Raw genomic sequence first — 18871 nt, 5'->3', positions numbered from 1 at the left:
GCCACTCCAGACTTCCTCATATAATACTACCAGCCTTCTTTTGACACCCTATCATAAGGTTTTTTCTAAACTCATATACATAAAATGTACTTCATTCTGGTCTTTATATTTCTCCATCAGTACTCTCAAAGCAAACATTGCATCTGTGGTGCTCTTTGTCAGCATGAAACCATATTACTGCTCAAACATCGTCACCGCTTTTGGATGCTTGGCTTCCACTACTCTTTCCATATCTTCATGCTGAGGGAGATCACCCTTATGCCTCTGCAGTTATTACAACAATGAACATAACATGTTGAAGTAGAAATTATATCTTTTCTCACCTTCTCAAATGTAAGAATTTGCTCCTCTTTGTATTTTACTACGTGCACGAATTTAAACTGATTTTGAACTGTTTGCATCAAAACGTACAGGATCAAAGATGGAGAGGGCCACTTTTCACTATGCTGTCACTAAACTTACACCACCAAAAGCAGAGGGGGAGAAGGAGGAAGAAAAGGTGGAGGAAGAGGAGGGCAAGATGGAAATTGAGGGAGAAGAGCCTCCTGAGGCAGAACCCACAAAGGAGGAACTGTCCATAAGATTTGATGATGTATGTTACAGTTAATTAATCTCGACATATGTCAGACAAGGTCTGATATAGCCCCTAGGCTTTGGTGGATATCAGACCTAGGCCTTGATGGGTACCAGACCCAGGTTTGGTCGATGCCAGGCTTAGGCTTTGGTGAATATCGGACCTGAATACCTTTAGAAATGAGTGAAAGAGACAAGCTCATTTCAAGCTACGTAGAAGTACAAATCCACAAAGTGAGAGACTGAAGAAGCAGCTGTTTTGGATACAATCTTACAGAATCATTTCCATAGGGTTGTGCTAGACTTGTGGTATTACTATTGGCTTGCCTCTACTGGTGGTTGGCTCTCACTGCAGTATTGTATCACTTCCTGTTCCGGAGCACAGCGGTGTTTTGCTGTATCTGTTAGCTGTTTAATCTGCACAGTTAGATTGATCTAGTTAACTAGATAATGATTTGTTTCACAGTGTAATCTTCACGTGCCTTAACTAAAGCACTCCCTCTGCTGAATCACCTCTAAATTATTTACACATTATTCACTTTGTGTGTTTTTAGGAATCCACTAGCTTAGCGCAGCTAGTAGCTCTTAGCCGGTTTAGCATGGCGGCTTCTCCTGTCTCTCTCTCTGCACTTTTCTGCTCTGGGTGTGAAATGTTTAGTTATTCCTCGGCCTCCTTTAGCAGTAATGGTACTTGTAATAAGTGTAGCTTATTCGTAGCTTTGGAGGCCAGGCTGGGCGAATTGGAGACTCGGCTCCGCACCGTGGAAAATTCTACAGCTAGCCAGGCCCCTGTAGTCGGTGCGGACCAAGGTACCTTAGCCGCCGTTAGTTTCCCTCTGGCAGATCCCGAGCAGCCGGGAAAGCAGGCCGACTGGGTGACTGTGAGGAGGAAGCGTAGTTCTAAACAGAAGCCCCGTGTACACCGCCAACCTGTTCACATTTCTAACCATTTTTCCCCACTCTATGACACACCCGCCGAGGATCAAACTCTGGTTATTGGCGACTCTGTTTTGAGAAATGTGAAGTTAGCGACACCAGCAACCATAGTCAATTGTCAAAAACAATGTCGGACTCTGTAGTTTTCTCTGGGCCCCTCCCCAATCGGACCGGGAGTGACATGTTTAGCCGCATGTTCTCCTTGAATTGCTGGCTGTCTGAGTGGTGTCCAAAAAATGAGGTGGGCTTCATAGATAATTGGCAAAGCTTCTGGGGAAAACCTGGTCTTGTTAGGAGAGACGGCATCCATCCCACTTTGGATGGAGCAGCTCTCATTTCTATAAATCTGGCCAATTTTCTTAAATTCTCCAAACCGTGACTATCCAGGGTTGGGACCAGGAAGCAGAGTTGTAGTCTTACACACCTCTCTGCAGCTTCTCTCCCCCTGCCATCCCCTCATTACCCCATCCCTGTAGAGACGGTGCCTGCTCCCAGACCACCAATAACCAGCAAAAATCTATTTAAGCATAAAAATTCAAAAAGAAAAAATAATATAGCACCTTCAACTGCACCACAGACTAAAACAGTTAAATGTGGTCTATTAAACATTAGGTCTCTCTCTTCTAAGTCCCTGTTAGTAAATGATGTTTTACATCCTCATTGAAGACAACTTTGGATGCTGTAGCTCCTCTGAAAAAGAGAGCTTTAAATCAGAAGTGCCTGACTCCGTGGTATAACTCACAAACTCGCAGCGTAAAGCAGATAACCCGTAAGTTGGAGAGGAAATGGCGTCTCACTAATTTAAAAGATCTTCACTTAGCCTGGAAAAAGAGTCTGTTGCTCTATAAAAAAGCCCTCTGTAAAGCTAGGACATCTTACTACTCATCATTAATTGAAGAAAATAAGAACAACCCCAGGTTTCTTTTCAGCACTGTAGCCAGGCTGACAGAGTCAGAGCTCTATTGAGCCAAGTATTCCTTTAACTTTAACTAGTAATGACTTCATGACTTTCTTTGCTAATAAAATTTTAACTATTAGAGAAAAAATTACTCATAACCATCCCAAAGACGTATCGTTATCTTTGGCTGCTTTCAGTGATGCCGGTATTTGGTTAGACTCTTTCTCTCAGATTGTTCTGTCTGAATTATTTTCATTAGTTACTTCATCCAAACCATCAACATGTCTATTAGACCCCATTCCTACCAGGCTGCTCAAGGAAGCCCTACCATTATTTAATGCTTCGATCTTAAATATGATCAATCTATCTTTATTAGTTGGCTATGTACCACAGGCTTTTAAGGTGGCAGTAATTAAACCATTACTTAAAAAGCCATCACTTGACCCAGCTATCTTAGCTAATTATAGGCCAATCTCCAACCTTCCTTTTCTCTCAAAAATTCTTGAAAGGGTAGTTGTAAAACAGCTAACTGATCATCTGCAGAGGAACGGTCTATTTGAAGAGTTTCAGTCAGGTTTTAGAATTCATCATAGTACAGAAACAGCATTAGTGAAGGTTACAAATGATCTTCTTATGGCCTCAGACAGTGGACTCATCTCTGTGCTTGTTCTGTTAGACCTCAGTGCTGCTTTTGATACTGTTGACCATAAAATTTTATTACAGACATTAGAGCATGCCATAGGTATTAAAGGCACTGCGCTGTGGTGGTTTGAATCATATTTATCTAATAGATTACAATTTGTTCATGTAAATGGGGAATCTTCTTCACAGACTAAGGTTAATTATGGAGTTCCACAAGGTTCTGTGCTAGGACCAATTTTATTCACTTTATACATGCTTCCCTTAGGCAGTATTATTAGACGGCATTGCTTAAATTTTCATTGTTACGCAGATGATACCCAGCTTTTTCTATCCATGAAGCCAGAGGACACACACCTATTAGCTAAACTGCAGGATTGTCTTACAGACATAAAGACATGGATGACCTCTAATTTCCTGCTTTTAAACTCAGATAAAACTGAAGTTATTGTACTTGGCCCCACAAATCTTAGAAACATGGTGTCTAACCAGATCCTTACTCTGGATGGCATTACCCTGACCTCTAGTAATACTGTGAGAAATCTTGGAGTCATTTTTGATCAGGATATGTCATTCAAAGCGCATATTAAACAAATATGTAGGACTGCTTTTTTGCATTTGTGCAATCTCTCTAAAATTAGAAAGGTCTTGTCTCAGAGTGATGCTGAAAAACTAATTCATGCATTTATTTCCTCTAGGCTGGACTATTGTAATTCATTATTATCAGGTTGTCCTAAAAGTTCCCTGAAAAGCCTTCAGTTAATTCAAAATGCTGCAGCTAGAGTACTGACGGGGACTAGAAGGAGAGAGCATATCTCACCCATATTGGCCTCTCTTCATTGGCTTCCTGTTAATTCTAGAATAGAATTTAAAATTATTCTTCTTACTTATAAGGTTTTGAATAATCAGGTCCCATCTTATCTTAGGGACCTCATAGTACCATATCACCCCAATAGAGCGCTTCGCTCTCAGACTGCAGGCTTACTTGTAGTTTCTAGGGTTTGTAAGAGTAGAATGGGAGGCAGAGCCTTCAGCTTTCAGGCTCCTCTCCTCTGGAACCAGCTCCCAATTCAGATCAGGGAGACAGACACCCTCTCTACTTTTAAGATTAGGCTTAAAACTTTCCTTTTTGCTAAAGCTTATAGTTAGGGCTGGATCAGGTGACCCTGAGCCATCCCTTAGTTATGCTGCTATAGACTTAGACTGCTGGGGGGTTCCCATGATGCACTGAGTGTTTCTTTCTCTTTTTGCTCTGTATGCACCACTCTGCATTTAATCATTAGTGATTGATCTCTGCTCCCCTCCACAGCATGTCTTTTTCCTGGTTCTCTCCCTCAGCCCCAACCAGTCCTAGCAGAAGACTGCCCCTCCCTGAGCCTGGTTCTGCTGGAGGTTTCTTCCTGTTAAAAGGGAGTTTTTCCTTCCCACTGTCGCCAAGTGCTTGCTCACAGGGGGTCGTTTTGACCGTTGGGGTTTTTACGTAATTATTGTATGGCCTTGCCTTACAATATAAAGCGCCTTGGGGCAACTGTTTGTTGTGATTTGGCGCTATATAAATAAAATTGATTGATTGATTGACTATTTGAATTTTAAGTATGTAACTGCTGTTAAAATAACTGGTTATTTCTCTCATCAGCCAATTTCTTTGAGAAAATGGTCTTTGGGAGGCAATCGTCATTAGAGTGGTGTGTTTATGACGAGAGGAAGTGGATTCTTTCGTCAAATCTACATCTGACTGGAAAATCACAAAGGCCCCTTGTGCAAGGTCCTTAATCTCCAATTTGCTCTCAGTGTGCAGTTAGATGACTTGCAGTTGGATGTTTCATTGGGTGAATGTGGGGCATCATTGTAAAGTGCTTTGAGCATCTGTATTTCTCAATGTGAACGTGTGATATAAATGTAATCCATTCAGCATTCTCTCTCACTGAGAACTACTCTCGCTCGACCATCTCTCTTGGTCTCTGTTTCTTTTGTGGCTAAGCGCATAGGATTAGCTATGAGGTCAGGTCCGAGAGCATAAGCTGGTGCAGTGCATCCACCACAAAGTAGATATGCTCTGGGTCTTAGATGGCAACCACCCAGTAAGACAACCAGTCCATCCCCAGCTCTTTAAAGTAACCATCTGTCTGCCATTGCCAGGTGAAACATGGGCATCTTCTTGGCCTTTTCCAGTTAATGAGGTCCTCAACTCTGAGGAACGTGCCCAGACAAACGCACCACATATCCAAAATGTCATAGCTGGTGTTCCCTCACAGTTCAAGCAGTGCACATGATTTGAGTCTCCCTAAGTAACCGTTTGTTTGACAATAAGTCATTCCATTGGTATCCGGTGTCACTTTATGCAGTGAGGTAGCATCCAAGTCTACCAACCATACAGTGAGAGAGGACGGACCAGGACTCTCAAGACTTGGGACATTTGTTCTCCTACAAAGCTATTAGCATTGCCAAACACCTCTGTCCAAGGACCTCATGATTCTGTAAGTTTTTCCCAGACATCTCTCATTCTTGAAGGCCGAGGACCCAGAGACCTGAATGTCCCTGCCGAGATGATCATTTTCAAGTTACAAGCTAAAAGTTTCATTGTGACATGAGATAGGCTAAAGGATGGGTCTACAAGTTGATTTGGCATAGGTTTTATGCAGGGCGTCCATCCTAACACATCTCTAAATGCATAAGGATAATGGGGCAGATGGTTCAAACCGGGAACCTTCTCATTGGGATGCAAACATCTTAAGGGCCTGCCCCACCATGCTGCCAAGCTGACATCTGTCTCCTAATCTTCATTAAACCTCACATAAGATAGAAGCTTGAAGATTCACATGAAGAATCTTTATGTGAATCTTCATTCCTCAATCATCAAACCACTATCTTCCATCCTCTGTCTTCTGAAACCCTGCATTAGCATTTTTAGAATGGGTGAGTGGTTTAGACCAGGCTTTGGAAAATCTTCGACCTCACTGATTGAGATCTCACATCAACTTATACACTGACTCATAAACAGCCTGTTTCTTTGGGGCTCTTATCTACATTATGTTGCTTTCTCTTCAGTGATCCACCATTGACAACAATGTCACTGTTCCAAGTTTCTACAAGTTTTGAGGCTGGTTTGGAAAGGAAAGTGACCAAATATCTATATGCATGTATGCATTTTTAACAGGAAGAAGCCACGATGCAAGATTGGTAGAATGTCCACCCACAAAGTCTGGCCAGGTTATGGTTTCTTCCTGTAAAAATAAAAAAAATAAAATAAAAAAATTGGAGTTTTTCCTTCTCACTGATGCTAGTGTGTTGCTCATGGGGTGGGTAAAGTTCAGCCTCGGGCTGATAGAGATACATCAGGGCATGATGCAGGGCGTGATACATAAACAGACATTCCTTTCCATTCCATTTTCTTCCGCTGCATCCGAGGTCAGGTCACGGGGGCAGCAGCTCAAGCAAAGCCGCTCAGACATCCCGATCCACACACACTTCCCCCAGCTCCTCCAGGGGAACCCCGAGGCGTTCCCAAGCCAGCTGTGAGACGTAGTCCCTCCAGCGTGTCCTGGGTCTTCCCCGGGGCCTCCTCCTGATGGGACGTGCTCGGGAACACCTCTCTAGCAAGGCGTCCAGGGGGCATCCGAAAAAGATGCCCAAGCCACCTCAGCTGGCTCCTTTCGATGTGGAGGAGCAGCGGCTCGACTCCAAGCTCCTCCCGAGTGACCGAGCTCCTCACCCTATCTCTCAGGGAGCGCCCAGCCACCCTACGGAGGAAACTCATCTCGGCCGCTTGTACTCGCGATCTTGTTCTTTCGGTCATGAGCCAAATCTAATGACCATAGGTCAGGGTCAGAACGTAGATCAATCGGTAAATTGAGAGCTTTGCCCCCCTGCTTGGCCCTCTCTTCACCAAGACAGTCCGATACAGCAACCGCATCACTGCAGACGCTTCACCAATCCATCTGTCGATCTCACGCTCCATCTGGCCCTCTCTCGTGAACAAGACCCCAAGATACTTAAACTCCTCCACTTGAGGCAAGGACACTCCACCGACCTGAAGAGGGCAAAGCACCTTTTTCCAGTCAAGACCCATGGCCTCGGATTTGGAGGTGCTGATTTTCATCCCGGACACTTCACACTCAGCTGCAAACCGCCCCAGTGCACGCTAAAGGTCCTGATTTGACGAAGCCAACAGAACCACATCGTCCGCAAACAGCAGAGACGAGATTCTGTGGTTCCCAAACCGGACCCCCTCTACACCCTGACGGCACCTAGAAATTCTGTCCATAAAGTTAATGAACAGAACCGGTGACAAAGGGGCAGCCCTGGCGGAGGCCAACGTGCACTGGAAACAGGCTTGACCTACTACCGGCAATGCAGACCAAGCTCCTGCTGCAGTCGTACAGGGACCGGATAGCCCTTAGCAAAGAACCCCGTACTCCTGGAGCACCCCCCACAGGGCGCCTTGAGAAACATGGTCGAACGCCTTCTCCAGATCCACAAAACACATGTGGACTGGTTGGGCGAACTCCCATGAACCCTCGAGCACCCGATGGAGGGTGTAGAGCTGGTCTAAACAGACATGTAATAAGATATTTATCACATATTACAACAACAATAAAGAATAAGAACCATATAATTATCGTCAACTCTATACAATTATAGACTTTTGATGAGGTGTACCCGTACTTTAAATTGACCCTCAGTTTGCATGCGGGTGTGAATGTGTTTGTTTCACCATATGTAGCATCATATGTGTCTTAGGACTTTTCTAAAATCTGCAATCGTGTCTCTCACGTTTCCACTTTTTGTGCTCCTGTAGGTTGGTGACCCAGTGAATGGACAAGATGTCAGTTTGATGTTGGTTTTGTCTTGTAACAACAAGGATCCCATGCCATTGTGCCTCAACATCACCGTCAAGGCAAAAACCTACTGTGGTTCATCACATGGAACCATCCAGTCCGAAGTGAAGCAGGAAACACTGCAGCCAGGAAAAGGTAGCTTTGATTATCTGGTGTTTACAACTCACTTACAGGTCACTGGCTATTGGTTAGTGCTGCGTGGCTGACAGGATTCCGAGTCTTCAGGGTCCTGGTAATTCAAATCTTACTGTATGGCTGTGGGACTTTTAACTGTTTCTCTGAACATGATCCAGCATGCAGGTGCTTCGTTAGCTGAAGGAAATGGATGGTTTGTTTTGGGAGGTGAGGATGGACCAGATTTTCTATGTGGGTGGTTGCAAAAGAGGATCCAGAGTGGTTCCATTGTGTGGTTGATGTGGAGACACGTGACACCAGTACATGTTTCCAGACCTGAGCTGATAATCCAAAACACACATCAGAGATAACATCACTGAGGTGTTGTGTTGGATCTCACACTCACCTGTGTGATGAATCTAATGGTGAACGAGAACCAAATCCAACATGCTTTGGTAACATTTCAAACATTATGGCTGAAACCTTGAACCATCATGATGTACGACCACAAACATTGAACATCTGTTCACACTGCACTGTTTGCAAGCTGATGAGCAGGTAGCTCAGTGGGATGAGTCTAAAAAAAATGTAGACCTGGATTCAATTCTCAGTATGCTACCCAACTATCTTGGCCTTGTCTGGGGAATTAACCTGCAATGGCCTGGTGTCCCATCCAGCAGGAGTAGCAGATTCTCGTTCATTTTGCACTACAGAATCCTTGGATAAACAGCAGCACCTTCAGGGTCTGTATGAGTGTAGGACTTAGTCTTGTATTTTGCAAGCTGTCACACTACATTTTGTTTTGTTTGTTTGTTTTTGTTCAGTGTACGCATATTATTGAATATATTTTCATATTTGTATCCTTGTTTGTCTGTCTGTCTGTGCTCTCCAGATTTGTCCATTCCACTCAAGATCCCGTTTTCTGACTATCGTAAGCCCATGAAAGACTGCGACTCCATGAAAGTTTCAGTTGTGGTCAAGCATGAAGAGACAAACTATCTGGCTGAAGAAGACATTGAACTAGATGACCCACCAATGTCTGTGACTGTCAGTCAATAAGTCAACTCCATCCTGTGTTTTGTCTAGTTTTAGATTAGATTTCATTCGATTAGATTAAAAAAAAACTTAGGTGAAACTTAAGTGTCATCGTTATGTTTATATGGTACGTCCAGAAAGTATTCACAGCACTTAAATTTTTCCAAATTTTGTTATGTTACAGCCTAATTCCAAAATGGACAAAACTCATTTTTCCCTCAAAATTCTACTCAAAACACCCCATAATGGCAACATGAAAAAAAGTTTTTTTTTGAAAGTTTTGCAAATTTATTAAAACTAAACAACTAAGAAATCACACATATGTATTCACACCCTTTGCTCAGTTCTTTGTTGATACACCTTTGGCAGCAATTACAGTCTCAAGTCTTCTTGAATATGATGCCACAAGCTTGGTGCACCTATATTTGGGCAGTTCTGTCCATTCCTCTTTGCAGCACTTCTCAAGCTCCATCAGGTTGGATGTGGAGTGTCAGTGCACAGCCATTTTCAGATCTCTCCAGAGATGTTCAATCAGATTCAGGTCTGGGCTCTGGCTGGGCCACTCAAAGACATTCACAGTTGTCAAAGGAGTTGTCCTGAAGCCACTCCTTTGATATCTTGGCTGTGTGCTTAGAGTCATTGTCCTGCTGAAAGATGAACCGTCGCCCCAGTCTGAGGTCAAGAGTGCTCTGGAGCAGGTTTTCATCCAGGATGTCTCTGTACATTGCTGTATTCATCTTTCCCTCAATCCTGACTAGTCTCCCAGTTCCTGCTGCTGAAAAACATCCACACAGCATGATGCTGCCACCACCATGTTTCACAGTAGGGATGGTGCCTGGTTTACTCCAAACATGACGCCTGCATTCACGCCAAAGAGTTCAATCTTTGTCTCATCACACCAGAGAATTTTGTTTAGGTCTGAGAGTCCTTCAGGTACCTTTTCTCAAACTCCAGGTGGGCTGCCATGTGCCTTTTACTAAGGAGTGGCTTCTGTCTGGACACTCTACCATACAGGCCTGATTGGTGGATTGCTGCAGAGATGGTTGTCCTTCTCGAAGGTTCTCCTCTCTCCACAAAGGAATGCTGGAGCTCTGACAGGGTGACTATCAGGTTCTTGGTCACCTCCCTGACTAAGGTCCTTCTCTCCCGATCACTCAGTTTAGACGGGCGGCCAGCTCTAGGAAGAGTCCTGGTGGATCTGAACTTCTTCCATTTACAGATGATGGAGGCCTCTGTGCTCATGGGGACCTTCAAAGCAGCAAAATGTACCCTTCCCCAGATTTGTACCTTGAGACAGTCTTGTCTCAGAGGTCTACAGACAATTCCTTTGACTTCATGCTTGGTTTGTGCTCTGACTGTCAATTGTGGGACCTTATATGTAGACAGGTGTGTCTCTTTCCAGATCATGTCCAATCAACTGAACGTAGCCCAGGTGGGCTCCAATTAAGCTGTAGAAACATCTCAAGGATGATCAGAGGAAACAGAAAGCACTTGAGCTCTATTTTGAGCTTCATGGCAAAGGCTGTGAATACTTATGTATGTCTTAGTGTTTTAGTTTTAAGAAATTTGTACATATATAAACCCTGCATATATATAAAACCATATAACAATGAATTTCATCCATTTTGGAATAAGGCAGTATCATAACAACGTGTAAAAAGTGATGCGCTGTGGATACTTCCCAGATGCATTTCATCTAATTAAATAAATATACATAAAGATGGATATTTGTGTGTATTACAGGTTGAAGGTGAGCTCACAGTCAAACAACCTGCAGCAGCTAAAGTGGTTTTTATGAACCCGATTGAGGAACCACTGACCAACTGCTCTCTGACCATGTCTGGAAGTGGCCTGATACCTGGAGATTGGGATTGGAAGTCAGTGTTTTCATTTCTAACAGAAATCCACTTCATTGATGCTCTATGTTGGGAAGCTAAATTATTAGTCTTGTTGAATTACTTCAACAAGGTTTGTTTATTTATGTTTGTTTGCTTGCTTGTTAGTTTGTTCACCCTAAACTTGGAGCAGTTTTCATCTAACTGACTTGAAATTTGGTCAGATCATGCAGACTGCCTGTGTCTATGAGCGTATGTTTTTTTATTTTGCGATGACACTTCCAGGGCTCCGTAATGTGTCAAGACTATACTGAATAATTGAGTGCACGTTTTACAAATTGTGGCTATGTTTAAGTAGATCGTACCCTTGTTTTATGCAAACAATGCTTAAATTGTGCACACAATATAATAAAACGAGCGCACCATATAACAAAACGTGCACAATAAGTATAATAAAATGAGTGCACAATATAATAAAACGAGCGCACGACACAATAATACGTGCATGCAATATAATAAAACGTGCGCATAATATAATAAAGAGTGCATGATATAATAAAACATGCACACAATAAAACGTGAGCACAATATAATAAAATGAGTGCACGATATAATAAAACGTGCGCACCATATAATAAATCGTGCGCACGATACGAGGGCTGTCCATAAAGTATAGGTCCTTTTTATTTTTTTCAAAAACTATATGGATTTCATTCATATGTTTTTACGTCAAACATGCTTGAACCCTTGTGCGCATGCGTGAGTTTTTCCACGCCTGTTGGTGACGTCATTCACCTGTGAGCACTCCTTGTGGGAGGAGTCGTCCAGCCCCTCGTCGGAATTCCTTTGTCTGAGAAGTTGCTGAGAGACTGGCGCTTTGTTTGATCAAAATTTTTTCTAAACCTGTGAGACACATCAAAGTGGACACGGTTTGAAAAATTAAGCTGGTTTTCGGTGAAAATTTTAACAGCTGATGAGAGATTTTGAGGTGATACTGTCGCTTTAAGGACTTCCCACGGTGCGAGACGTCGCTCAGCGCTCTCAGGCGCCGTCGTCAGCCTGTTTCAAGCTGAAAACCTCCACATTTCAGGCTCTATTGATCCAGGACGTCGTGAGAGAACAGAGAAGTTTCAGAAGAAGTCGGTTTCAGCATTTTATCCGGATATTCCACTGTTAAAGGAGATTTTTTTAATGAAAGACGTGCGGGCGGATTGCAGCGTCGGCTCGCAGCCGCCGCGGTGCTCCGCCACAGGAAAAACACCTCTGTTGGAAGCCTTAAGGACAAGTTGGAACATGTCCAGCTGTTAAACAATTTCTCATATACTCACTCCACTGAAAGCCATCAAAAGCCGCCTGGATTTTACAAATTGTTATCAACACGGAGGTGTTTTTCCTGTGCCGCCGCACCGCGCCAGCTGCGTCCCGACGCGCGGACCTGTCCGCACGTCTTTCATTAAAAAAATCTCCTTTAACAGTGCCATATCCGGATAAAATGCTGAAACCGACTTCTTCTGAAACTTCTCTGTTCTCTCACGACGTCCTGGATCAATAGAGCCTGAAATGTGGAGGTTTTCAGCTTGAAACAGGCTGACAACAGCGCCTGGGAGCGCAGCGCGACGTCTCGCACCGTGGGAAGTCCTTAAAGCGACAGTATCACCTCAAAATCTCTCATCAGCTGTTAAAATTTTCACAGAAAACCAGCTTAATTTTTCGAACTGTGTCCACTTCGATGTGTCTCACAGGTTTAGAAAAAATTTTGATCAAACAAAGCGCCAGTCTTCTTCTTCTTCTAATAGATTCTGGCAGGCTATACGCTGGCGTAGCATAATGCTGCCCCCCACAGGTAATAGTCAAATACTTTATCATGTTAGACTCTCAAATAGAGGTTGGTGGAATGGAGGAACTTAATCACAGCTTTGTCCACTAAATGCGAGTAACTGCCCTCAGAAAAAATTGACCTAAAAGAAAACTCAGTCAATCCACAGTCTGACAAATCTTTAAACAATTTCCGCCTATCACTAGAATACATAGGACAGCACATTAAAACATGAACACTTTCCAACTGACCACACTGACACAACCCATCTGGATGTTTTCCAATCACTTTTAAATATGCTGCCAACCCACAATGCCCCAGTCTCAATCTAATCAATTTGACTTGATCCTTACGACAGGATGAGGAGAGGAGTCTCTTATTTTTAATCGAAAGCTGACACATAAAATAGTGCCGCCCTACCGACTCACTCTCCCACTGCTTTTGCCACTTCTGATCACTCAACTCTTTAAAAATACTATAACAATCAACCTTTCCCAAAGGGATATTAGCATCAACTTTATTTTTCAGAAGGGACTCTTTGGCCAATGAATCTGCGATCTCATTACCTAAAATGCCAGAGTGCCCAGGAATCCAAGTGAAGGTTACACAACAGCCAGCTGACTCGACGCGATGGAGGCAAGACAGAATCTCTAGCATGAGGTCAGGACGAGCTCCTCCCGAGGCTCCGCCCATCAAAGCTTACAATGCAGCTGCAGAATCAGAATAAATATGACACTCAGAAGGTCTGTTACTTTGTACCCACTCTAACGCCCACCATATGGCTGACAGTTCCGTCGAACATACAGAAGAGCAATTAGTAACACGGGTACTCTGCCTTATCTGATTATTCATAACATAAACCCCAAAGCCTGCCCTACCAGAGCTTGGATCCCTAGACCCATCTGTAAAAATGTGGCACATACTAACTGTATTCTGAGATATAAATCGATTTACTAAATTGCTGGCTACAGTCTTATTCAGCCCCAGAAGGTCCAACTCAACATCTGGTACAGGCAAAACCCAAAAAGGAATAGGAGACCACACTGGCCCTATCACCTTATTTCCCTTGACAGCCCTTTTAGAGACCTGCCGGACATCAAAAAGGAAATTAGATTTATCCTTCTTTTTAGTAAATTCATAACTCTCTTCCAATAAACACTTCGCGGATGAGTTATGCGCAAGTCCTGACAGCCTGGCCCAGTACTGAAGACCCAACTTCTCTCTCCTAATACTCAAAGGGGTCTCTCCCATTTCGACTAACAGTGCTGGGATAGGAGTAGTTCTGAAGGCACTGCTACAGATTCTTAGGGCTTTTGCTTGGATCCTATCAAGCTTGAGAAGTCTGGATTTAACCGCAGCACCAAAAACAAAACAGCCATAATCCAGTGATGACCTTATCATTGCTCTATAAATCATGTGCAACGTTGACCTTTCTGCCCCCCAATCACTACCAGCCAGACTACGAAGTACATTATTAATCTTTTCACATTTCACAACAGTTTTTTCTATATGTGTACACCACGTTAGTTTTTCATCCATCCACATACCTAAAAATTTAAAAACTCTCTAAAGGACAGCCATACATGATAAGGGTTATGTCTGGGATTTTCTTTTTAAGTCCAAAAATCATATAACTACTTTTTGATATAGAAATCTTAAAGCCCCATTTATTTGCCCACCGCACTATTTGGTTTAAGGCAATTTGAGTTTGTTTCATTAAAAACGCAATGTTTCTACCCCTCCTCCAGATGGCGCCATCATCAGCAAACAAAGACCTCCCAAATCCTATTTTGATATCAGAAAAAATGTCATTAATCATAACATTGAATAAAACTGGACTAATAACTCATCCTTGTGGAGTACCATTAAAAATACTTACTATTTCAGAAAATTCCCCTTCAACTCTTACTTGTATAGTTCTGTCACTTAAGAAATCTTTGATCCATATGAACATCCTACCACAAATGCCTGCATTATGTAATTTAATCAACAATCCCTCTCTCCACATACTATCATAAGCTTTCTCAATATCAAGAAACACTGCAACTACTGCTTCCTTATTGATTATAGCTCGTCTTATATCTTGGTCTAACACTGCAACTGAGTCCATAGTATTTTTTCCAATTCTAAAGCCATTTTGATAATCAACAAAGAAACCCCCAACTTCTAAATAATAAACAAGTCTGTTTGTGACCAATTTCTCCGTCACCTTACACAAAACCGTAGTAAGTGAAAGCGCCAGTCTCTCAGCAACTTCTCAGACAAAGGAATTCCGACGAGGGGCTGGACGACTCCTCCCACAAGGAGTGCTCACAGGCAAATGACGTCACCGACAGGCGTGGAAAAACTCACGCATGCGCACGAGGGTTCAAGCATGTCTGACGTAAAAACATATGAATGAAATCCATATAGTTTTTGAAAAAAATAAAAAGGACCTATACTTTATGGACAGACCTCGTATAATAAAACGAGTGCACATCTAATAAAACATGCACATAATATAATAAAATCAATGCACAATATAATAAAATGTGCAGACGATATATAATAAAACATGCTCATAATATAATAAAATGGGTGCACAGTATAATGAAATGTGCGCACTAGGGTTATGGCACATCTCAAATTTATTATCCTGGGGGTTATAAATGATGAACTTTTACCTAAAACTCGCAAAAATGATTTTGGTTTTGCCAGACCTTGAAAAAACCTCCCGCACCTAAGACAGTTTCATATTTCACATTAAAACACCTAGCGGCTCAAACACTCTTTATTATAACATGTCAATTTTACATACAATACACATGAGGAATACATGAAAATGAGTACATATACCATTTGTTGTGTTTTTAATAGTGTTTCAGATTTGTGTATTAGTGTTAATAAATTTGCTGCTAAGATATTTGTCTGTTTTGCAAGTAGAACAAACCTCCTCCATCAACCTTACAGCTCTCTCAGCTACTATGAGTAGAGAAGCATTTCACAGCTTTGGGACACTTAAGTTTAGATATTGATGACAGCAGGACTTCATAATCTGTCTCTGAATAGTGTTGGTTAGAAAACCAGGCCCGCGACCATGTAGTTGCAATGAAATCGCAAGTTACCCTCAGCTGTTCTCGCCAATTTGCAAGAAGGAAAAATGCAATAAGTGCTAAAATTCATCGTGAGTTCCACCTGGCACTGTGAAGTGATGGCAGCTTGTGCCATTTGATGTGAGGCCATTTTTCCTCCATTTTGTAAAACGTGTATGCTTCACAAAGCTCAAAAAGGAATTTAAAATCATGTCTCCAGCCAAGGTTCTCATATTCTGGTATCACTTCTGTGCCCATGTATGCATTTTGCAAATCATCATACTGTTCCAAAATCTCATCAATAAACTCGTAGTTAATGTGAGGTGACCGTGACTATATAGGAAAAAAGAAGTCCAACACATGTCGCAGAACAAGATCAGCCGATGTATTGAGGTTCATCAAATCCCTTGTCTCCAAATGTTCTCTGAAGCCTGGCTACAACACAGTTTTTGTGACCAGTATTGACTGCTGTTGTGTCAGAGATGATCATCTGAATACTGTTCCATGCATTGTACTCATCAAGCAGGTCCTATCTTGGTATATAGATGTCTGCAGTGGTTCTACTGTCACAAGCCAAAATGCCAAGTTGTAATGTTCTGTAATTTTTCAAGTACACAACTTGGTACTCCTTATTGTCAATTTTCTTATCATCAAAATGCAAACAAAATTTCTCTTCAGAGATCAGTTCCATGAGGCGGTTCTCAACTTGTTCTGCATCTCTGATTGTTCGACGCCAGACATGGTGGTGGGACACTAACTCCATCTTCAGCCAGACTTTGAAGCACCTGTGACGCTTTTCTGGTTGACAGAGTGTTTAGACACCAGTTTGGCACCAGACTTTGTTGAGTGGCATGTTCATGTTTATCTATAAATGGGCTGCATTTATATAGCGCTTTTCCATCTGCATCAGACACTCAAAGCACTTTACAATTATGCCTCACATTCACCCCATTATCAGGGTGCTGCCATACAAGGCGCTCACTACACATCGGGAGCAATAGGGGATTAAAGCCCTTGCCCAAGGGCCCTTAGTGATTTTCCAGTCAGGTGGGGATTTGAAACCATGATCTTCTGGACTCAAGCCCAGCACTGTTGGGAAGGTGTAGTGACACGGACCCACAACAGGGGGCGTTAATGAACGGACAATGGATTAAGCCAAAAAGTAACAATTTAATGTTGTGAATTGCACAACGGAATACAGACAACAATAGAGGAGTACAGTCAATCATATACAAGGTGACGTGTGGGCAGGCTCGAGGATAGACATCTGTCCAGAGAAGAGCCGGATCCCACACGGCTTCCACCGCCAACGGATCTGAAGAACACCGGAGCCGCCAAGTCCTGGTCCCCAGGTGGCCACCGTCTCCAGCTGTCAGACCAGGTACTGCTGGCAGAAACAAACAGTTAATGGTGGGTGTGAGAAGACACACCCAGTAATCGTTCCCTGAGTAGTTCCTCCGTGAGGGAGAACCTCCACCTCCAGAAACAGAGTCACCCGTGCAGCTCCTGTCAGTCACTTGCCTGGAAGGAGTGAGAGGCGAAGACATCGCGCTCACACTTTCCGCCAATCCAGCTTCCGACTGTAGCCACAGGAAAACGGCTGCACACAGAACAACGTTTAGACACAGAAAATTACCGCAGAGAAGGTTACCTTGCTTGGTAGCTGATTTCTCGGCGGGGCGGTGGAGTTGCAGTCTGGCCTTTATGGTGCTGGTGATGTGGATGAGTGACAGCTGGTGCTGATGAGTGACAGCTGTTACTCCCAGTTGCTATGACGCCCTCTCGTGCTTGAAGCCCGCACTTCAAGCAGGGCGCCATCTGGTGATGGTGGGCCAGCAGTACCTCCTCTTCAGCGGCCCACACAACATGACCCCCCCCTCAACGGGCGCCTCCTGGCGCCCGACCAGGCTTGTCCGGGTGCCAACAGTAGAAGTCGGCCAGGAGGGCCGGGTCCAGGATGAAGCTGCTCTTCACCCAGGAGCGTTCTTCGGGTCCATACCCCTCCCAGTCCACCAAATACTGGAACCCCCGGCCCTTCCGACGGACATCCAGGAACCGGCACACAGTCCAAGCCGGCTCCCCGTCAATGATCCGGGCAGGCGGCGCCGCCGGTCCAGGGGCACAGAGGGAAGAGGTGTGGCAGGGTTTGAGTCGTGACACGTGAAAAACCGGGTGTATCCGCAGTGAAGCTGGCAGCTTTAGCTTCACTGCAGCAGGACTGAGGACCTTTAGGATGGTGAAGGGTCCATTGAATCTGTCCTTAAGTTTTTGGGATTCCACCTGCAAGGGAATGTCCTTTGTAGATAGCCAGACCGCCTGCCCGGGCTGATACGTAGGGGCTGGGGCACGCCGGCGGTCTGCATGGGCCTTAGCCCTCGTCCGGGCTTTGAGCAGGGCAGAGCGGGCAGTACGCCACACCCGACGGCACCTCCTCAGATGGGCCTGGACCGAGGGCACCCCGACCTCTCCCTCCACTAACGGAAATAATGGGGGCTGGTACCTCAAACATACCTCGAATGGGGAGAGGCTGGTGGCAGAGGACACTTGGCTATTATGAGCATACTCGATCCAGGCCAGATGGTCACTCCAGGCCGTCGGGTGCGCTGAGGTCACGCAGCGGAGGGCCTGCTCCAATTCCTGATTCGTCCGCTCTGCCTGCCCGTTCATCTGGGGGTGGTACCCGGACGAGAGACTTACGGTGGCCCCCAGTTCCCTGCAGAAACTCCTCCAGACCTGGGAGGAGAACTGAGGACCACGATCTGAGACAGTGTCTGATGGAATCCCATGCAGACGCACGAAATGGTGGACCAGGAGGTCTGCAGTCTCCTGGGCCGTCGGGAGCTTTGAGAGGGCCACGAAGTGGGCTGCCTTGGAGAACCGGTCCACTATCGTGAGGATGGTAGTCTTGCCCTGGGACGGCGGGAGGCCCGTGACGAAGTCCAGGCCGATGTGAGACCAGGGGCGATGAGGCACTGGCAGAGACTGGAGGAGGCCTTGGGTCTTTTGGTGGTCCGCTTTGCCCCTGGCGCATGTGGTGCAGGCCTGGACATACTCCCGGACGTTGGCTTCCAGAGACGCCCACCAGAAGCACTGCCGGACAACTCCCATGGTTCTTC

The 18871-nt window shown here is 44.3% G+C and overlaps 1 protein-coding gene across 1 annotated transcript in view; it reads left to right on the top strand.

The window, feature by feature from the left end:
* Positions 1–18871, top strand: part of LOC117506477 (protein-glutamine gamma-glutamyltransferase 2-like) — an 83687-nt gene that overhangs the window by 50667 nt on the left and 14149 nt on the right. Inside the window, exons 11-14 of the mRNA XM_034165972.1 lie at positions 414–592; positions 7845–8019; positions 8891–9045; positions 10777–10910. Coding sequence (XP_034021863.1) covers positions 414–592; positions 7845–8019; positions 8891–9045; positions 10777–10910 — 643 coding nt within the window. The remainder of the gene's footprint in view (positions 1–413; positions 593–7844; positions 8020–8890; positions 9046–10776; positions 10911–18871) is intronic.

The sequence above is a fragment of the Thalassophryne amazonica genome, chromosome 3, assembly GCF_902500255.1.
Source record: "Thalassophryne amazonica chromosome 3, fThaAma1.1, whole genome shotgun sequence".
Lineage (NCBI taxonomy): Eukaryota > Metazoa > Chordata > Actinopteri > Batrachoidiformes > Batrachoididae > Thalassophryne > Thalassophryne amazonica.
The sequence above is the reverse complement of the archived record's forward strand: the minus strand, read 5'-3'. Positions and strand labels throughout refer to the sequence as shown.